General features: G+C 37.5%; 1 protein-coding gene and 3 long non-coding RNA genes across 4 annotated transcripts in view; all 4 read left to right on the plus strand.

Annotated features, from left to right (window-relative positions):
- LOC113680949 (sorting nexin-6-like) overlaps nucleotides 1–6,469 on the plus strand; it is a 47,457-nt gene extending 40,988 nt beyond the window's left edge. The window contains exon 9 of the mRNA XM_089206505.1: nucleotides 6,206–6,469. Within this exon, the coding sequence (XP_089062631.1) occupies nucleotides 6,206–6,394 (189 nt within the window). The 3' untranslated portion in view covers nucleotides 6,395–6,469. The remainder of the gene's footprint in view (nucleotides 1–6,205) is intronic.
- Nucleotides 2,540–5,405, plus strand: LOC149046065 (uncharacterized). The gene is made up of 4 exons (XR_016186628.1): nucleotides 2,540–2,812; nucleotides 3,428–3,555; nucleotides 4,144–4,229; nucleotides 5,275–5,405. It is a non-coding gene; the product is annotated as an uncharacterized LOC149046065 (long non-coding RNA).
- Nucleotides 6,409–8,342, plus strand: LOC149046066 (uncharacterized). Its single transcript, XR_016186621.1, has 4 exons — nucleotides 6,409–6,597; nucleotides 6,964–7,050; nucleotides 7,749–7,831; nucleotides 8,249–8,342. It is a non-coding gene; the product is annotated as an uncharacterized LOC149046066 (long non-coding RNA).
- Nucleotides 8,343–12,662: 4,320 nt separating this feature from the next.
- LOC149046067 (uncharacterized) lies at nucleotides 12,663–22,787 on the plus strand. Its single transcript, XR_016186635.1, has 3 exons — nucleotides 12,663–12,818; nucleotides 16,144–16,184; nucleotides 22,710–22,787. It is a non-coding gene; the product is annotated as an uncharacterized LOC149046067 (long non-coding RNA).
- The last annotated feature ends 122 nt before the right edge of the window (nucleotides 22,788–22,909 follow it).

A 22,909-nucleotide genomic window follows, 5' to 3' on the forward strand; every position in this document is an offset into this window, starting at 1 on the left:
AACCGACAAAATTCCAGATCACGTTATAACACACTGATATCAACGAATTCTCTTTCTTTGATACGTGTTTCGACAGGCAAAGGTTCAGACATGTCAGTGTCTTTTACGGGCTCAGCGCCGGCTCCCAAACAACTGGCTTCCCCATAATCTTTCATTAAATGAGAAAAAAGATGTTTTTAGAGAACCAATAAAGCTATTGTTGTTTAATTAACGAAACGTTCTCATGTAAATCGATTTTGTACTTTCTCTGTTGACCTCTAACTTTTGAAGAGCTCAACTTCTTTCTCAGTTTGGTCAGCCACTTCCGAATCCTCGTCGTCTGCCGACTGTGTGGGTCGTTTTTCGTCTTCCGAATAATTTGCTTCTGGTGAGGCCTGAATCGTCGGTACAGCACCAGGAATAAAAATGACTGCTACAAACAACAGAACGTTCGAACGGCTCGACGAAATCGGCTATTTTCACTTGAACAAATTTCACAAATTGTCGCTTCAAATTTGCGTCATTTGGAAATATTTGCATTGTATGCCCAGTTTTGTTTGAATCAGTACAAAACTGGACGGCACAACGCTTCACCATTACGAAAAAATTGATTATATTGAAGCAAACTGTACGTAAAAAAATCATGACGAGACCAGCAAACAACGGGTGTAGAAAAGACTCCTTCGTGCCTCACGCGATTATAAAACGAGACTTTGGAGGATCCACCCGTGACGTCACAGGAAAGATGGCGCCATTCAAGATGGCGAATGTTTCGAATTTGGAAGAGCTTTTACAGAGTGAAAATGGACTTTTGAGAAAAAACGAATAGTACCTTTGGTGTACTTGATATATTTACTAAACATCTATGTGAAAAGGAAATGAACGTTTTTTGGGTTTACATGCCCTTTAACCAAGTACTCCCTAAACATCAAGGTCCTTAAAAGCTATACGAAGATTCTAGTCTAAGTTAGAGTATGCACTTTCAATGCGTTTTTTTCGACTCCCATATTTTTTGGAATGCCTTCTGCGAGGAAATTCTGCGCCTTTGAAAAATTTTTGATCTAGAGTAGGCAGCTAATCCTATAACACCTATATTTTTAAACAAACCAATTATAAAGCGGAAGTGAAATTACTTTTACGGCCGTTTTGGAAAACTCGGGCATTTCAGAAAATTTCATAGTTACAGGGAAGTACTTGGCAAATGTAAAATAAAAATTCTCCGGCTATTCTTTCATTTGCATCATACCTCTCGCTGCTCCTGTTTGTCCAAAATGTTAAAAAAATTTATTTTAGAATACTCGCTTATAGAAAAATGCCAGCGTAACCAACATCATTGGACAAAATAAGAATCTTTTAAGCACATTAGTCAACCAGTCACTTTGTTTTTTGAGATTCTTAGGAATTTGATGATAACAAACCCTGCTCACCGCATTTGGAGCTCTTAGAATCTGTGCATTATCACATAAAAGGCGCACGAAGCGGACTTGAGGTGGTTTTGAAGCATCGAAAACTAAGGAAATCCCACTGATATTTTAGATTCACATCTGCTCTGTTAAACTTTAATAATAGGTTACTGGAAATTTCTTCAGTTGTCTGATTAAGATCAGCTTCAGTCGTGTTCTCGGGCAGTGGAACTTTCAAATCAAAACTAATGGAAAGTGAAATTCTTGATGAGAGGGGATTACTTCCTAAGTCTCTTTTTCGAAGTGTTCCTGTCTGGTCTCCACATTCCACCTCGACATTTTCGAATGTGCATAGCCCAAGTGAATCGCAGTCATTATCTGGTCCCAAATAAGTGGTGTGAAGTGCGATAAAGTTGCTGGCGATCTGCTGATTAATTTGCTGGCTGCACTGATCAGCGAGGTAGTGGAACTGAATTTTAAGCAGAGTCATCGGCGTGTTTCTGTAACAGAAGTTTTTAAAATGAATAATTGCTGATTGTTTTGTTTAAAAAAAACTTTTTAGAAAATCCTACACAGTGGCAAAACGCGGATGAGTTACAAATGCAATCGGATCTTTGACTCCCAAAGCAAGGACTCCATGTTGTAAATGATTGATATAGATATTTGAAATGCAACAGTTAGCTGAGAGACGATTCGTTTCAGGCTCACTGTTCAGCGGTACTCATTTGTAATCCTGTGTAGAGAGAGGCCTTGGGGTTGTGAAAAAATCCCTTCCTATGAACAAGACCAGAAGCCCGTTTCTCGAAAAACCTGGGAAGTTAACAGGCTAGACGGGTTTTGTTTGCCATGATTCTTTCGAGACAAAGACTCGCATCATCATTACGTATAATTTAATTGTAAATGTTATATTTGTTCTTCTGAAGTTAGTAGAACTTTGAAAATTATGCCCAAGGGTTGAATAGGAATCTCTCGACTCAGACTCCAACACGCAGACTATGGGGCCTCCACACCTCTAATTCTTTCTGCAAATGTACCATATGTAATTCAAAACATTTTTTCATAAGCTAACCAAGCCCCTTATTTAGCAACGCCTTATTTATCAGGCCTAACAAGGCCAAAAAAGCTTTACATGGCTGCTAACTTTGCCTTTTTGGTAGTAACTGTCTAGAGTCAGTAGCATCGATGCCATAAGGCATTTTCCATGGATACAGCCGGTACTTTGTCATTTGGAAACCATCCTCTTGACGCTCTACACAAATAGAACTCTGCTGGTGGTTTGTTGGCGAAGTGAGACAGGGTGGTTACCAAGCGCAGCACATCGAGCTACTGAACTACGCATCATGAAGGACTCGTAAGACAGAAATTCAGGGACGATGCGGATTTGGGTTACAGAGGAATGTTCAGAGAAGTGGAAGAAAAGAGAAAAACAGGTATATTTTAATGTTGAAACAAAGTTTATGGTGGAGTAAAGAAATTGAGGATAACCAATGGAAAGGAGTAATGCAGGAATAGGAAAAGGGAACAGTTCAGTAATTGTATGGATTTACAGCAGATTACAGAGTATTGAAAAGAAAAACAGTGGGTTGGGAAAGTTTTTTTTTAACCCTTTACACCCTAAATTCAGTATTTGTATTCTCCATACAGCTCTTTATACATTTCCTAAGGTGCTGACAAGGAGAATTTGTTTACCAATCAAAAGCTTCTTTTGTTGATGATCATTTCCTTTACACTCATGACCTTAACTTGTGATTTAGGTGTGATATTGTAAGGAGAAATTTGATGTTAGTCACTGTTGGGATATAAAGGGTTCATTTTCCATTTAAGTTGTTTTTCCCAGTGAACTGGTGAAGTAAAACAAAAATGATCAAGAAAACAACCCAACAACAAACAGATCTTAGAGAAACTTCCTCAGGAAAGATTCAGTTTTTCTTGAAGATATTATTTCTCTAAAATTTAATATACTTTCTGGGAGACACTGTTGATTCACATGTTTACAAATTGCATATTAGCCCATCTCAAGAATTACAATTTTTGATGTTTTTCAGATTTTTTCAACTTGTTGTCAGCCACCCAGCCTTTTCAAAAGATGAAGATTTGCAAAAGTTTTTGAAAGAGGAAAATGCGAGTTTTTCAAATAATAAGATGCTCTTACAGATATTTGGCCACGATCCCTGTGAGTATGGGTGATTTTTTCCACAAAATTTGTAAACTGACATACTATGGCAAAAGAACACTTGATTTGAACTCCATAGGTATATTTTTCATAAAATCAACAATAATTATGACTATTTTCATCTTAAGGGGTCATAAATGTTTTAAAGATAAAATCAGTTGACACAACATCCACTGAGCCACCTCTAAGGAATTATGTAGAAATGGAGTGAAAATTGAACTACAATTCAATGCAATAAGCTCTTCCACCAGTCAATGTTGTAGAATGGTGTAAAACAATTAAAAAACATTTTACATGAGAAGAAGAGTTGAAAGTAAGGAATGTAATTGGTATGCTATTCCAGAATATTGCCATTTCAGTGGTAGTGTGTTGACAATTTTCTTGCTGATTGTATGTATATGCCTGGGGGATTTCTTTTGTAACAAAATGTCTGTTGCAGCTTGGTAAAACTAAGTTTGATAATCATTATTAAACTCCTTGCTCTGAGAAATTAGTCTCTTTTCAACTCAGTGATCAGTGGCTTAATGGCATCTCTCATGTTCATACACTTACAGTGTAAGGTATAAACACTTTTTTTTAATTACATAGCTTGCAGTGTGAAGCAAAGTGAAAAAGGGTCCTAGGACAAGTCTATATTATGAGCTGTGGATGATCTCAGGCATCATAGTCACAAGGTACAAAATGTTCCAGGATTTTTTTAAGTTTTTTTGTTTTGTTTTGATTTTTTTATCTAAGAAGTCTTTATTTAGTAAAATTGTGATATCACTGGATTATTGTTTAATTACATACAGTGTATGTCTCATTCAGGGCTCTAAAATATGAATAACTGTGGTTTGAATTGTGGTATACAGAGAGACAGTGTTTTAACCCTTCACACTCTAACATCAGTATGTATATTCTCCATACTGTTTTATAAACATTTTCTAAGTTGCTGACATGGAAAATTTGTCAAACAATCAAGAGCTTCTCTAGTCAGTGATCGGCTCCTTTATTCTCCTGACCTCAATGTTTGATTCAGGGGGGATATGGTAAGGAGAAATTAGATGTCAGTCACTCTAAGGGACTAAACTGCTGAATACTTGGTCCTTCTTTATCAGTGTTAAACCTTTTACTCCCAAGATCTGATTGTAAATTCTCCCCTTTAGCTTCTATTACGTATTTCCTTATAAATTAGTTTTGAGAACTTGATACTAGATCAAGATAGCAGCTTCTACCTGACAAGTTTGAATATTCTCATTACCTGCTTGCTGAATAATGTATGGATATTATAGGGAGAAGTTTCATGTTGATCACTTGTGAGAGTTAAAGGGTTAAACCCTTTACAGGCCTCTCACCAGCTCATGTTGCTCCAGGTCTCATTCTCTCCTGCAGGTGAAGAAGCACTTTAGCCAAAGAGCAATTAACTCTTAAACTCCCAAGATCTGATTTTCAATTCTTCCCTCTAGCTGCTACACTTGTCCTTGTAGATTAGCTACGAGAATTTTGTGTTCAATCAGCGTAACATCTTGTACCTGATGAGTTTGAGTATTCTGATTACCTGTTTGCTGAATAATGTATGGATATTATGGGGAGAAGTTACATGTTTATCAGTTCTGGGTGTTAAAGGGTTATAGAGGCCCTGCTCACAGATGACCTAACTTTTTTTTTAATTTAACCATTATGCAAATGACTTAGCCTTCCTAGAGATACAAATAACCAGAAGTTGTTCCTCTTGGTTAGGATCTTGATGAAGAATTTCAGAAGAAAAGAGATTTTGTGGAGGAGTACTGACACTACTTACCAAGGAGACATATGGGGTCAGTAGTTGTTATATTTTTCCAAATAGAATCTTACTCCAGGGGTGCATTATGGTTCAGTCATTCTCTTTACTGTTTGCCATACAATTCATATGATGTTTGTTCAGAGAATTTGGTTTTGGATCATACATACAGTGTATGTCTCATTCAGGGCTGTGAAATATGAATTTTTGTAGTTTGAATTATGGCATACAGAGAGACAGTGTTTTAACCCTTCACATCCTAACATCAGTATGCATATTCTCCATACTGTTCTCTAGACATTTCCTAAGATGCTGACATGGAGAATTTGTCTAACAATCAAGAGCTTCTTTAGTCTGTAATCAGTTCCTTTATTCTCCTGACCTTAATGTTTGATTCAGTGGGGATATGGTAAGGAGAAATTAGATGTCAGTCACTTTCAGGGATTAAGCTGCTGATTACTTGGTCCTTCCTTATCACTGTTAATCCTTCACAGGCCTCTCAGCAGCTTGTGTTGCTCTACTAGGCCTTATTCTCTTCTGTGGGTGAAGAAACACTCTTGCCAAAGTGCAATTAACCCTCAAACTCCCAAGATCTGATTATTAATTCTCCCCTGTAGCTGCTACACATTTCCTTGTGAATTAGTTACAAGAATTTGGTGTTCAATCAGGGTAATATCTTGTACCTGATGAGTCTGAGTATTCTCATCACCTGCTTGCTGAATAATATATTGATATTAAAGGGAGAAGTTACATGTTCATCACTTCTGGGAGTTAAAGGGTTACAGTGGCCCTGCTCACAGATGACCTAACTTTCTTTTGAATTTAACAATTACAAGAATGACTTGGCCTTCCTAGAAATAAAAATAACCAGAAGTTATTCCTTTTGGTTAGGATCTTGTTGAAGAATTTCAGAAGAAAAGAGATTTTGTGGAAAAGTACACACCACTTACCAAGGAGACATATGAGGTCAGTAGTTGTAATATTTTTCTAGGGGTGCATTATGATTCAGTAATTCCCTTAACTTTCTTCCACACAAGTCATATGATGTTAGTTGGGAGAATTTGGTTTTGGATCAACTAACAATCAGAGCATCACTTGCCTGCTTGGTGTTGTATTGATGTGGTGAGGAGAAATAATGTTTTGGTCATGCATGGGTTTAGCTTCTAAGTAAGATTTGACTAAGTAAGATTTGACAATTTTGAGATTATTTCCTTCAATAAATAAATGTTTTTCTACTTATGTTTTTTTGTTGAGCTTCACCAAAATGGTACACAGTCAGCAACGTATGTAGCAATGTTTTATTTGCTGGAATGTGTAATCTGCATTAAGGTTGTGTAGGCTGAAATAGTGAATTAAAACTTCAGATCTCATGATTTTGGTGAATGGTCCAGTCCAGTGAATTTTAACAGAAAATATGGCCAAAACATTGATATCTAAAGAACATTCATGTGAAAACAACATAAGGGTGGCAAAGACATACTTGAAGTATTATTCAACCATAGAGTATTTTAATGTACTAGGATGTTGCAAAATATATGATTGTTTTTGATAACATATGATAATGTATGATTATGACAATCTCACCATAATGGCATATTTGTACATGTATAGGTAAGTTTGGTAATTTTGAATTTCTTTGTGAATTTTAGGTGTTGCATTATAGCAGTGAATGATTTTAGTTCTGACATCATGACAGCATCTGCTGGTGATGATAATAGTACCAAGGAATTGAAAGGGTTTGTTGTTCTTTGTCTGAAATTGCTAAATGATATAATTTTGTAATAATTACTTAATATTTATTTCATATCTTTCCATTATTAACCTGTGATGTCAAACTTCCAATGCAAGCAATGATGGACCAGACATATAGTTTGGCTGATTTTTTTTTCCCATGTGAATAACCACTGTTTTACCTCATCTTATATGCTAGCTCTATACTTGCTGTAACCATCATGAGAACTGAAAATAAGAGGCAAACATTTCCATATTTTTGAATGGTTAAGTCAGCTTACAAGACCCATCAACACCTTATCCCGTATGCAGTGTCCTTCTTCCTCTCTTGTTGAAGTGATCAGCATCTAAATTCTCCTCACCATATCACTGCAGCATAGTACATTAAGGTCATGAGAATAAAGGAAATGATAGAAAAAACAAAGAAGCTCTTGATTGTTGAACAACTTCTCCTTGTCAGTATAATAGAATATGTACCAAGAACAGTATTGAGAATATACATTCTGATGTCAGGGTGTAACAAAAAGCTAATTTTAAAAGCTTTTTTTAGCTTCACAGCAGTTTTGTGCCTTTTTCAAATGCACTAATTGGTGTCAAGGTATGGTAGTATTTTTAGACAGGATCTAGTGTTGCTGGCAGTATTTTCAATTCCAAGAACTTAATTTGTTTTGTCTCACTTGTGTGTGTCCTCTTCTTTCTTCAGGAATCACTGGATGTTATGTCCACTACTGATGACATCACATTAGGTTTTACTTTAGAACTTTATTCCAGATACATGCTACCAAGGTATGTGAAATATGTATTGGAAAACTTAGATCTTATTTAACTCTGTAAAGGATAACGGCTTTCCTTTCATGGGTGGGGTTAGGGAAAGGTAAAGGAGGTGATTATTATCTTTTGGGGTGGGCCAGGATGAGAGCATAATTACAGCAGAGAGAAAAGTTCAGGATCACCTCATGTCTAAACAGAAATTCATCAGCCAGACTATTGACGAATCAATTTTCCGTTTCCCGCATGGTTTGGGAGGCGTGTCTTGAACAAGAAGACTGGGTTTTACCCCCTCGATCTTTATTGCATTAAATTTTTTTAGTCATAGGCAAGAATAAATGCATCCACGTAGCACAAGGGAGTGTTTATCAGGAGAAAAGCGCTCTTGTATTGTTTACCCTTTGAGGGAATTTGCATTTCATTTTTGAACTGCAGTGCAAAAAAGGAAAGGAAAACTTTCAAACAAAGACTGGAATGGTGGAATGCTTTGTGGTAGTAGTTGAATCTGGAACCATTAAGTACAGATGAGCTAGTTGTGGTACTTCCAGATTGCAATTCCAGTGCCCTAACTTTGAAAACCCATTTACCCTATTAGTTGTTTCTTCTTGCTGTCCCTAGATGAACATTTTAACTGTCTAATGCACTTGTTTTGACCATTTCTAACCCTGCAGGAGATGTGTTTCTGTTGTATGTGTAAACTAGTTGAGTTTGAGAATGCCACAAAAGCACTGAAAAAAGCCAAACCCAAGAACCAAGAAATGGTAAGATTCAGACAAACACATGCTTTGCACATGATGTGCATTCTTTTGGTACCTCCCTTTTGTTTTGTTAGACATGATTGAGTATTTGCTTTCACATGATTCACACAAGGCTGCTCATTCACTAGCAATAGAATTGAAGGTCAAGTCAAGCTTTTGAATGATTATAGTGAATGCCACAATTATAGAATGCCAAATTGTTTCATGCATGCTTTTTTTATTTTCAGCTTCAAAAAGCTAAAGACGATGCAGAGGAAGCATAAAATTCAATTTCAGAAGCTGCAAAGAATGAGGTGAATAAAGTGATATTAAAAAACCTTTTGTTTTACTAAGACTTTCTTACTGTTTAGCTGGAAAATTTTGCATGCTACCCTTAACTGGTGTCATTTCTCAGTTCGTTTTATAGGCAGACCACCATGCTGTTGGTTTACATGTAAGACACATGTCAAAGGATTATATGAATATTTGTGCTGTTTTCATGTTAAAAATCTGAATATTAAAAAATTAGTATATACCACACAAGTGAATAGTGCTTTTCGCGCATGCTGATTGCTTAGCTCAAAAGTGATCAGCAAGAACTATTAACCTCCGAGAAGCCGAAGAGACAAAAATACACACGAACAATTTTTTTCCAGACTATATTCGGTGATTTGGCAATGAATACTTTGCGCCGGTGTATTAAACAGAGGCAAAATGGTATAAATGATAATAAAAATAATAAATAATTGTTAAGGGCACATAAAGGGAAATTGTCATGTGGCTCTAACTGCAGCAGACAATCTGCTTTCTTGATTGATTTTAATTCTTCTTTTTTAATATAAATGATCTGTTACAATAGGCAAAGGGTGTTGAGCCTGCAAGCCAGTCTTATCCAGTACACTGAATCGCGGTTAAAGAATAGAAGAGATACCTATGCCATTTTGGCCAAGCTATTGCATGACATGAAAAAATCTGCTTAATCACACAGTGCAAAGAAAAGAGATGACGCCGTAAATTGGTAGCCAAAATTTATTGTTAATTTTCTTTATGAAATTGGATTATGTTAATTTGACACGGATAAAACAAAAATAACTTTTAAAATGACACAAGGTTGTTTCAGGCATTGACTCACTCCAGGTTAGTAAAACAGAGTGAAGACTGTCACAAAAAAGTGAAACAGCGAGAGAAGCTTGGGTCAAGTGGGATTCATTGAGTGACTCAACCCAAGCCTCCCTTGCTTTTTCACTTCTCTGCTCCTATAAGCGGCATTTACTATCACACTTTGTTTTACCCACTGAATGCCTGGAACAGGCTATTCAGGCACTAATCATAACCATTACAATTTCTTCAAATGTGATTGGTGCATTAGCTGCATTATTTTTCTCTTATCTTTCTGTACAGCTTTAATTGGACAGCGTAATTGGACAGTAAGTCCTCTCACGCGAAAACGTTCCTTACGGTATCCGTTCGAACGGTCGAACGCACGGTATGTGAACGGATGACAAACGGATAGAGAAACCGTTTAAAACGGATGCCGTGAACGGCTGAACGGCTTCAGAAAAATTTCGAACGGTTGAAGTCGAACGGCTGAACGGCTAAAGGAAAATTTCGAACGGTTGAAGTCGAACGGCTGAACGGCTAAAGGAAAATTTCGAACGGTTGAAGTCGAACGGCTGAACGGCTTCAGAAAAGTTTCGAACGGTTGAAGTCGAACGACTGAACTGCTGAAGGAAAATTTCGACCGGCTGAACGGCTGAAGTTTTCAACGGATAAGGTCAAAGTAAACGGTTGAACGGCCGATCAAAAACATTCGAACGAAATGACAGTAATTAAGATAAATGCGACACGCGCCGCTTAGATCTGAAAACTGATAGAAAACCTAGAATAAATCTAATCCTGTTTTGAAAATAATAAGTCTTTTGAGAGTAAAGCAAATTCGTTTTCGCGGGGGACGCCCATAACAAAAGCCGGTAATATTCTGCGTTCTCTTTTAAAATAATTGTCATGCAACCATTTCCAGAATTCGTAATGTAGCGCCATTAATTGACTTTGTAAACATCTCGTTTCCGAACACAGGCGACGCTGTACTGTTGGTTTGCAGAGTTTAATTCCTTGCAGAGGGGAAACACGCTATGTTAGGAACCTTCAAGTGTTTACCAAACTAACTTTGGTCTGTCCGATGTACTTTTGACTGATCGCAGTGCGAAGACTATTAACTTTGACAGGATCACGGCTCGAAACATCCCTTCCAAAGGAATTGTAAGCAACGGTTTCAAAACATATCGCCAGCCGTTCGCCACGAACATCCAGTTCGAACGGCTCACAACTTTTTTGAAACGTATAGCTCCAGCCGTTCGAATGGCTCCCAATTTTTTTTGAACGGATAGTTCAAGCCGTTCGAACGGCTCCCAATTTTTTTGGAACGGTAGCTCCAGCCGTTCGAACGGCTCCCAATTTTTTTTGAACGGATAGCTCAAGCCGTTCGAACGGCTCCCAATCTATTTGGAACGGATAGCTCCAGCCGTTCGAACGGCTCCTAATTGTTTTTGAACGGATAGCTCAAGCCGTTCGAACGGCATCCCATCCCGTTCGAACGGCTTACGAACGGCTATCCGTTTCAAAACGGCAAACCGTAAGGAACGTTTTCGCGTGAGAGGTCAGCAGCCACTTATCCTTAAAAAAAATTTGAAGAATTTCCGAAATGGAGACATATTTTTTACTTTAGACATTGCCTCTACCAGAGATATTTGACCTAAATGTATTTGTTGTTTTCGGAAGTTATAACAGTTATGATTAATTGGTAACAGGACTTGTTGACATTGAATTCTGTCTGTAATCATACTCATGATTGACAAATTGGACTCCCGCCTTGCATTCATCAAATTTTTTCAATCACTTGTATGATTACAGATTGAATTGGACTCGACTCAGTCCTATTACTATTATAAATTGGCTGGAAATGGTGGCAAAAATCTAGCAATGACTTAAAAATTAATCAGCATATATTTAGTGACAGGAATAAATTTTTCAATTTTGTTAAGGCTCCCAGCCTTAAATCAAAGCCCCAAAACATTCAGTAAACACTCAACATGGTGAATTTTCACCTTTATCTTATTTCAGACCTTTTACTGCAGATCACAATTAAACTGAAAAGTGAATGAATTTCTTTACATCTCATAAAAGAATATTTTTATTAATTTCAAATGAATGGGTTTAAAATGTGCACAGTTTTCTACATACTTTTGGAGTATTGGACACTCTGGAAAAAAAATTCCTTTCCAATCCTCTGAAAAGTACCTAAAAAATTGATTTCGTTTGTAGTGAAAAGCTTTTAAAATTTGTATTAGATATAGTGATGGTAGGCTTTTGTTTGAATTGCTTTATAATTACCTGTTTAGTTGACTTCAGTGCAAATATACTTCTTATTGTGATGTGTAATTTGTTTTATGTTAGAATGGGCCATATACAATGCTACTTGTCCTTTTAGCTCTACCAAAGCTCTTGCGTCTCGAAATTGGTGACTCCCCCCCTCCCCACTCCCCTCCCCACCCAGCTAAAAGAGCCACTTTATGAGAAGTGGCCACTTCTGGAAGTATCACTGACGTAAGAGGCTTTGTGAAGGTCGATTGAAGTCCTTACCCTCATTAACGAGTTTTCCACACCCTTCGAAAAAGAGGACTCCCTGGGGCCGAGTCATTAGTTGACATACTCCGCAGTTGAAATACTCCGCCCCGCACCACCCTCCCCTGAAGGGGAGGGTGGTGCGGGGCGGAGTATTTTGGTTTTAGAACAATAAAATTTACCTAATCTCCCCATAAAGCTCCGTGGTATTATATTGATCTTCGCTAATCAGCAGTCAATCTTCTACAGTTGTTCTTTCAAGTCCATGTGATCCCACCCTCTCCCCTAAAAAAAAAAAAAAAAAAAGATTTCCCACAACCTCTCGGACTATAAAAAATGACTCTTCCTTAAATTTCGTTGATTATCCAGAATTTTTAAGCGCAAAACGAATAAAATACCTTAATGACCCTCCTCCTCCTCCAAACCCTACCCCAGCCTTCAATTTAGTCATCTGCAGTTTGAATGCCGATAAGATCCGGCGAAAATCTGTCTGCTGGTGACGTAAAAGTCAACAATTTCATCAGATATGCTGCGCTATGCAAATTGGTTTTAGTTTTGATCGTGGTTGTTCTTAAGCAATACTTTGTCATTTTGCTGGCTGAAAACGACGACGTGTTCCCTCAATCGTTCCTGAAATCCTTAAAGAAGTAAGTATAGATCACTTGTAAGCTAAATTTGAGACGCAAATTCCAACTAGTGTTTGATTACAACGAGACATAGCTTGGCGTGAGATCCATGAAGGGTGTTGTAACAAATTGTTGCTCGTAAGCTCAAACTACAAAGCTTAACGGCTTTACGAACTAGTTCAACCCTGCTTCATTTTAATCATTTACAAAATGCTAAATCGATTCCGTTTTGCATACAACAATTTGGAAATTTGTCTTTTATTCCGTGGAGAACTTGACAGAATTACTACGATTCTTGATTTGCTGAATTTCAAATCGTTTGAAAAGACTGTGGTAATTCATCGTCGTCAAGTACAATATTAGATAAAGTATTATCGTTAAATGCGCTTTGTTTGATGTACAGATCGGGACATTTTGGATGTTATTGATAAAGGATCATGAACTTTCTTGTCGATTTAGTCATTGTGTATGTTTTGATGTTGGGGAAGTTTTGCGAATGTATGTACGAGGCCACCGTGGAAATAAACTGACAAAAACAACTCCGCAGTCGATCAGAGGTCTTTTCGAATTCACAATTACTTTCCCCTAATTTTGTAACCTTATATGCTCCTAGCTGGCGGTGTATTTTGATGAATAAATTATAAGTTGTGTTATTGCTGAAGATTGTGAACTTTCTACTGAATTGTTCGTTCGAAAGTTTTTCCTCCGGTGAAAGATTCTCAATTTAAAACTTTCTCCTTGTTTGCCCCAAGAATTGTTTCAATGCGGTTCAAAAATAAAATTTGAGCGGAACATTCTAGAAGAAGACATGCGAATATGGTTGACCTCTGTTCAAGAGCTTACTCCAGTTACTTGAAATATCACACCAGACACGACTACACTTAGAAAATCGCCAAATTGAGTATTTTCCTGATGTTGTCTTTTGTCTGCCTTGAATTCAAAGAGGGAATGTGGAATTGTGTACAAGTAAACCCCACTTCCCTTCTCCTCAGAACGCACTCCTGCCGATTCGAGAATTTCTTAAAATGCTGCCTTAAGGATCGGGGGCGAGCTGATGTGCTTTGCTTTTTATAATTTTTTTACCTACATAGGACTAAACAGCTCAGTTTACACTTAACGGTTCAACGCACAAATGTGACGTTTGTGGTTATCGACGCAAATAAAAAAGACTCAGTGTCATTGGCTTATTATTTGTTGGGGTCACAATACGTAACACACTGATTTCACTTTGAATTCGTGTTCCTGTTTACGAGTTGAAGGCTGGTTGCGCGTGATTAATTTTTTGTTTCTTGCCTTGTCTGGTTGAAATTTTGACGCTTACACGGAAATCAAAACGAACTGTTATACTTACTGCATAGATTCTTTTAAGAAGATTTTTACAGTCTGTTAAAAAAGCTTTTTAAACTATATTTTATCCTTGTTTCTGCTCTGAAAAGGACTTTAATCAAAAGATTCTTGAACATAATTTAAACTTGATTGTTGTAGTAATCACACAAGGCACACGTGCCTGAAGGTTGCCCCTTTATCCGCCTTTTTCTTTAGTCGATGCTGTTACAATGATGGTTATATTAATGCCCCCCTCCCCCCCCCTCCCATCCACTTTCGCTGCTAAGTGAGTTTTCTAGAAAAATACCAATAGGACAGGGGAAGGGGTCATATCTCATACCCTAAGGTGAGCAACTCCTTTGTTGTCCTAATTTCAGTTATTTAGTCTTTAGTCACTTTATGGATTCGTAAATCGCCATTCTGACAAAGGACTTAGCACAAAGCATTCTATAACAGGAGAAAGAAACATTGTTGACCTCTGCTCAAAATTTCACATTTTCTTGCTTGAAAAATGTCACGCCAGAAACGCGTGCAGTCAGCAAATCACCAAAATTTAGTATTTCCGTGTTCTATTATCTACTTTCCATTTATGCGAGCGATGTGAAATGGTGTCTATGCGAGGAATTTTTACCGACTTTTGTAGAGCGAAGTAAGTTTCAAAAAGAATTAAGATGAACGGGTTAAGGCACATTGTTAGGTTATTTTTCTGGGGGCAAAAATGGACCAATGATGAAACAAAAGCGAATTCAATGATAGTCGGTAAAACAAATGATATACTTCGTAGAAGGTCGCTTATTATTTCAAAGGGATCTCTTGGCTTAATCTGGGGAAAGTGTTTTACTGAGGCTAAATTCATTGGTCTACCCGTCATTTTGACTTATCCTCAACGATCAATTATTTCGGGTGAGTGCAACCAAACGTACCCAAGAGGAAATAGATTATCTTGTCTCAATTGACGCAACCCAGTAACCTACTCAGTTAAGTAATTACTTTAGCGAATAAAGAGATATGGCCTGTTGGTATGACATCATATTCATTTGATAAACGCCTTAGAAGTATTATCTTTTCCATTTAAAGTTTCTCGAAGTGTTTTGTTTGTAAATTATGATCTTTCGGATTAGCCCCCTCTCAAGTGAGCCACGAATTTTGTACACTTTTGTAGGGCGAAAGAAGTTTGAAAAATAATCTTGACAAATGCATAGCACCTGCAGGGTGCAGACTAAAGCTTGTGAGATCTCTGGTGTGGGAGATTAAGAAGGAAAAAAAATAGCAGCAAAGAAAACTACTTCTTTTCGCTAAGTATCTTTTTATATCATGTTCCAAACGTCAGTATTCCTTAGAAGGACGCCTGTTATTTCCAATAGTAATCCTTCTTCCCGCCAGTTTTCATCAAAAATTTCGTTTCGTTTTTCAGTATTCTTTCATTACGCAGGATCAGCTGCGAATGTAATCCTTGACTGATTACGGTCACATAAACCGTGGACAGAAAGTAAACATTTTTCGGAATACTTGCAAAAGAAACCTTAAGGAATAGAAACTCAGTATAACTGTGGCAGTGCTCGATGCAGAAGGCGCAGCCTAGCTGCTTCCGCCGGTAGGAGTCCAGAATGTCTAACAGCTTATAGAAGAAGTTTTGATATTCATTAAATAATTGGGTCAAAGCGTTTCAAATGTCTGTGTCATTATGTGATAGGAAGCGATGGACCGAAAATGACAACAAACTACTCTCAATACATGTAAATTTTAAAAATACCTTCCATGTCGCCCTGCGTTTGTTCAGCAAGAAATCATATGTGGCCAGAACAAAAGAGTCGCACACGAAGTGCAGCTGAGCGTGTCACTGATGTTCTTACCACAGTTGTGATGTCATCTGTGATCTGTTACTGTAAAGAGCCTCGGCAACATGGATTCTATTTGTTTTATATAATAAAGGCATTTGTCGTCCAAACGATCATATACCTTTGCTGCTGGTGCACCTTTAAAAGCACGTGATTCTAAATTGTTCGACCTTTGATTGCAGACAGTTCAAGTATTCCCAAGGTTTGTCAAACTTCTAGAACGGTATGTATTATCTAACTCACTGATTACAAAGTGAGTTCCAAGTAACCTTTTAAACGGAAATTGCGTGACATGACATCTACGCATTCACGGTTTGGTTAAGATTGAAATAGGAGACGTGATAATTAGAGTGGTGGGATTGAGGAGAGAGTGTTGGAAGTTTGTAAAGTGGTGAACGTTGATGATAACCAATTGAGAGTAGAGTGTACCCCAAAAGTGCGTTACACGTTTTCTCTGAATTTATTTTTGTTTCCGCTCTTTAGCTTCAGAGTAATTATTTCTTTCCTTTCACCAAGAAACCACGTGTTACAATTTTACTTAAATTAAAGTTAACTGTCACTTGCGGTGTGTATCATCATAATCATCATCATCATCATCGCTCGTTGGGCCAGTAGGGCATAAGGCCGTCAAATGGTCCGCCTAACCCCCCTGTCGCGTGCCGCTGCCCAGGCCACATTCCATCTCTTCCACTTCGCCTTGCCTCTTCCTCTTTCGACAGTCCTTCTCCAAGTGGTCCTTGGTCTCCTCTTACCCTTCGACCTTCTGGTGTCCACCCTAATGCCGTAAAACAGTTGTTCGCACCCTCTCTCCTGAGTACGTGTCCTAACCAGTTCCACCTTCTTCTTCGCACCTTGCAACTAATTTCATTGATCTCTGCCTTTTCAACTACTCTCTTATTTGTCATTCTATGCTGCCATCTGATCATCAGTTTCCGTGTTAGGCATTGGCATTAGAAACTGTTCAGTTTTCCTCCACCGGTCTTTGTGATCTTCCATGTTTCACGACTATATAACAGGACCGGTTCGACTAAGTCTTGAATAGGCGTATCTTGGTTCTCCCTCTTATTCCTCTGGTTGCCCACACCTTCCATGGCCTCTGGAATGCACCGCGTGCTTTCTGCGGTCTGTTTCTTATATCTTCACCGTCTCCACCTTCCCTGTCTACAATGGCTGCTTCCTCCGTCAATCTCCTTGTCTTTACACCCAAGTCTTTAAACTTGGATGAAAGTAGAGCGATGTCATCCGCAAAATCAAGATCCTCTGACACTGTTGTTAAATTCCACCGTATCCCTCTTCTCTCGTCTGTTGTTGTCTTCCTCATGATCCAACCCATAGACATCAAGAATAAGAATCCTGACATTACACATCCCTGCTTTACTCCTGACTTAATCTTGAACCAGTCTGATATCTTCCATCCGTCGATTACGGCGCATTCCAACACTTCGTATATGCCTACTAGAACGCTCACTATCTTTCGCGGAATTCCATAGCTCCCCATGATGTTCCACAAGCTTTCTCTGTCAACCGAATCGAAGGCTATTTTCAAAGTCCACAAAGTGCGTTTACAGACTCGCACTCCACTCGTTTGCCTGCTCTAAGATGTTATTTTTTAATTATAAGGATCTGTTCAGTTGTACTGTCATTGGTCTAAAGCCAGCTTGCTCTTTTTGAAGCGTCTTGTCTACAAGTTCAAGTTTCAAGCTCAAGTTCAAGTTTATTATTTCACACTGTTTACAGAAAAAATAACTTAACATAACATGATTTACAATGATATAGAAAATGACAAACAGAAATTAACTAGAAGAAAGAATATTTAATCGTGTACAGTGACCAAAGTGGCCAATGAGCTTTCGAGTTCGTCACTGTCATGTGTAGATATGAGTTGGGGTTGGCCGCATATTAAATATAATTTAAATAAATAGTTACATTAAAGACGATACTGTTATCGTAAGAGAAGAAAGACATACACAAATGCAAGTTAGAATAAAAGGACAACTGTATATTGTGAAGCATTATCTTATATAGCTAACAGTTAAACTATGGTCAATTTTGAGTACTCAAGAACAATCTTTTATACCGCTTTTTGAATAGCATGTATGGAAAACGTTTAAATTCATTGTAGAGAATTCTCTTATTGCAGAGAATTTAAATGTAGACATACCATAATTAGTGCATACTGATGGCTAGAGCACCACCTCTACACCTCTCTTGATCCGCCCTAGCAGCATCATTTGGAGTATTTTGCTCATGATAGGTAGCAAAGTCACTCCTCTCCAGGTGTTGCAATCACGCAAATCACCTTTCTTGAATATCTTGACAACAAGTCCATTCTTCCACACTTACGGCCACGTTTCAGTTTCCCAAAGCCTGTTATAACATCTAATCAGCCTACCTGCGGTGTATTACATGTCAGCTCTCGGTAGGTCTGGGCCCACTTCGTCTTTTCCAGCCACTTTCCGTGGCTTTGTCTTACTTAGCGCGTCCTTAACCTCTTGTACTCGCCATCTTCCCACATCTATTTCCTCAACTACTCCAGTTCTCCTGTTTCTTCTTTCTCTCCCACTGGATTTGTTGGGTCATCTCTGTTTAAAATTTCACTCAAGTGCTCTACCCATCTCTGCAATCTTTCTTGTGATTCTGTCTTAAGCATCCCTTTTAATGCATCCGGCTTCTGTAACATGCGTTTCTTTCTACAGAGCAGGGTCGTTAACCCTGCGCCTAAACTCCAACTTGAGGACCAGGGGATCACTCTTAGTCTAGTTTTTTACCCATCGATCTGTTCGGCATGGGTGACCTTACCAGGAGTGTAGGTCTGCAGCCAGCATAGTTCTAGGTGTCATTGAGATCAGATCGGCGAATTTCTCTTGTGTTTATGTAAGAGTGATAGTTGGTTTAAAAAAAAGATGGTTTTCGTCTTGCCATGAGCGTGGGACAAAGAAAAAATGAATTACGGGTGGATAAACTCAGTGCGGTTATCAAAAAAGTTTTGAATAATTCTTTATGAAAGTTTCTATTTGCTGTTTTTTCTCTTTAGTTAAATACAAGATGTTCAAACGCGATTCTCTGAAAAAAAAAATACTCCTAAAGAGAGCGATACATATCATAGCGCGAACAATTTTCACGCTGATACAGTTTAAAAAGGAAAACGCTAATTTTCCATCTGTGATTTTCTGATAGCACAGCTAAGAATTCAAGCTAAGAGCTCAGGGGCAGCAATGCTCATTTTTCTTGTTTACATGTGAAAAGGATAAAATAAAGCTTCAAAGGAATTTACCGGCGTTATTTAACAATTGGTTCATACGTCAGCGTGCGTTCATCGAGATATGAAGCACGCGGGAAGTTTGGGGAGCACGAAAGATGCGTAAAAGTTGCTCGAGGCGTAGCCGAGAGCAACTCTAGCTTCTTGAGTGCTCTCCAAACTTCCCAAGTGCTTCATATCTCGATGAACACACAGCTGACGTATGAACCAATTGTTTTATAACATTTTCAACCCGATGAAAAAATTTGTTTTGGAGGGATTTGTTTGCTGACGTCATGAGCATGCACAATAGGAATATGAAGCACACTCGCGCAATTGAATTTGATTAGACAAATTTGCTAGCTATGTTATAAAATAAACTGCATTGTTCCAAGACTGCTTTTGTAACAGTCTTCTTTAAAATAATTTTCCGCTGACTTCGGTCGCGCATACCCTGGAGCAATAGTTCTTCAGTAAAATGAAGTGCGGTCGGTTATTTCATTTCCGGTTTGTAACGCCGGATCAAATTAATAATCTCATACTTATTGTTTGCGGATATTGTGATTGAAGATCGGTTACAGGCTTGACACGAATTTTTCAAAGATATTTCTTTTAGTACGTAGACAAAATAGATATGGCAGCAGCACTAAATCGCAAGAATTCAATGTGGTCTATGATTGACATTTCAAACTAAGTTAGAGTCTGTTTTTCATCCTCCCCCCTCTCCCGGGGTCTTTCGAAGAAGAAAAGGCTCCTCTGTCTCCGTCACTCCTATCTACTAACCTTGTGAAGAAGGCGTCAATCTATTTTTTCTTTTTTTTTTTGTTTTGTTTTTTTGGGGGGGGGTGGGGGAGGGAGTGGGGCGAAGGAGAAAAGGGGGGTCGATGTCATTTGACTTGCTTTATTTTTTCCCTAAAGTTATCTTTTACGTTATTCCATATGTTGGAGCCTTTCTACTAATCCAGTGTTTCTTCAAATGAGTGTTTTTCTATCTTTGCAAGATGTTCCGTAAACCATGAAAAAATCTACATGCATCACTCGGTTTAGATTAAATTTATTGCCAAGAGATATTGTTTCTCTTCTCTTTTCATTATTATTACTTCTTTTAAAAATTTTTATTAGGGGAAGTGGGATTGGTTAGCCTTTCACTCCCAGTGGTGATCACTATGAATCTTCTTCCTATGATATCCATACATAATTCAGCAGACAGGTAATGAGAATATTCAAACTTATCAGGTAGAGGTTGTTATCTTGATCTAACATCAAATTCTTGTATCCAATTAAAAAGGAAATGTGTAGCGCAAAGAGGGGAGAATTTACGATCAGATCTTGAAAGTTAAAGGTTTAACCTCCCCCCAGTCCACCCCTGTTTGCCTATTATCCACGTTTTATAGAGGGTTTCTCCTCAGAATTATTTAGCGTCAAAGGTGTTAGTTCGTTTGAAACGCCTTGAACGTTTCATGCCTACCAGTCTTATAAAAAATTTCATAATAAACATAAGATGCCTCAGTTACTCTCGATCTGAATTTTCCAAAGTGTTGGATTGAGTATCATTACGAAACCGAGTGATAATAAAATTCTAGTTATATTAACCTATTTATTCAGAAGTTAATCGAATTCTCCGGATGGTTGCAAGCTCCTAATTTTCTTGCCCTCTTACCGGCTCGATCGGAGGTGAGGTCATCAACATTTCAAGAGAATGATTATTGGATTCTGAAATACAATATATGCTTTATGCAAAGTTAACGGCACCTTCTTCCTTTCTTCGGTTTTTGTCATCGCGAAAGGAATATTTATATTTAGGGAATCTCGACTTTGTTTGGCAAGAATTTATTCATTCTTAGAGAGGCTCCTTAGAGGAAGGTATTTTTTTGGCTATTTTTGTACCGTTTGGAACATTGAAAACATGGTTATTCTATATATAATTCAGTTGTCACCTGCTGATGATGTGCCGTCCATAATTAATCATCGCCCATGATCGTCATCTCTATTATTTCGTTTCGGTTGTTAAATAATTATTTTGAAGCTTATAGTTTTTGAGAGACATTCTTTAACACCGTACAAGTACTGATTCTAATAGTAATTCTAATTGTAATTGTAATTGTAATTCTAATCATGGTGACTTCGACGTACATAAGATTATTGTTGTGTTAATACCATTATCTCAATATTTCAATATTTTTTTTATTACTTCGCTTCTGTATGTTTTATCTCTGATAAAGTGCTTGTTAAATAAGCTTTGCTTATATAGTTCTAGATCTAAGTGATCGTTATAGCTGAATTATAGTCGCACATTCACTTGTTTTCCTCTTGACAGAAAAAGGAAAAAGCTACTGAAGTATTTTGTCATAAAATAGTACATTTTATAGGAAGAAAACAAAAAAAAATTAAAGTGAGGGAGAGATCATGCAATTCTGATAACTTATCGTTATCAATGGACGGGAAAAACACCGTGCGCTAGAATATAAAACAAACAAACATTTGTTGGACAATTCTCTTCGCATCACCTGTCGGCGAGATAAACTATTATGTATTTTGGTTAAGTTGCATTATTTGTTCTTGGCCGCTCGATCTTAAGTAAACGATTACTATTAATAACTTAAAAAAGAAAGATAAAATGATGGTGATAAGAGAAAATAATATAATAAATAATAAATTAATAATAATAATAGTAATAAATAAAAATAATAATAAATAATAATAAATAATATAAAATGATGGTGATAAGAGAAAATAATTATTAGACATGAAAAGAGAACGAAACAAACCAAACCGAAACAACAAAATTGAAAAGCAAAACGAGACAAATGATAATAATTAAAACAATAATAATAATAATAATAATAATAATAATGATAATAATAATAATGATAATAATAATAGACATTAAGAGAAACTTGTGGAAAAGCTTAAATTAAAAATTTCGCAAAACGACTGTATCCAAACAGCCTGCGGTTAATATTAAAGAAAAAGTTTTTCCAGATTCCCACAAGGAGTTGAGACTCGAACCTCCTGGTTCCGCGGAATTCGACAACTATGGGCTCAAATAGTCTAATGACGCCATTAAACCTACTGTTATTTGTCTCCAGATGGCGGATCAATATCAGTATCTGGGCAACTGCCCACCTACCCCTTCCCTAACCCAACATTAACCCTAACTTGTCATCAATTGACTGTTGTTGGGTTAGGGGAGGGGTAGGTGGGCAGTTGCCCAGATACTGATATTGATCCCAGATGGCTGAAAACTGGAAGGGTCTGTCCCTTGATTGGCTGATTTAAAAGATTGATGTTGTCAAAGCTTTAATTTGTGATCATCTGAAAGAATAATAAGCTAATTTGCCGATCAGATCTTCGTTAAGAAAACATTAGGGCTAAATGACAATTTATCCATCTCTAGATTATCGTTATTCATATCTATATTATGACTGGTATTTGTTTTTTTTACAGTTACAAGTATCATTGTCATTATTATTGTAAATACTATTATTATTTTCTCTCTTATCCTAATAGGACAGTCTTTTTCCCGCGAGTAAATACCTGTTTCCTCAGAGGGTTTCTCTCTAAAACACCTCGAAGACAACATCGAAGGTAATTGCTCATTTGAAACGCGTTGAACTTTTAAAGCTTAAAAGTGCTCAATCAAATTTGATATCAAGAAGTTTCGATTTTTGTCAAATTCAGTTTCTTTTACCGTGCTGGAATGAGTCTCT

This window comes from Pocillopora damicornis, chromosome 5 (assembly GCF_964200805.1).
Source record: "Pocillopora damicornis chromosome 5, jaPocDami1.2, whole genome shotgun sequence".
NCBI classification, from domain to species: Eukaryota; Metazoa; Cnidaria; class Anthozoa; order Scleractinia; family Pocilloporidae; genus Pocillopora; species Pocillopora damicornis.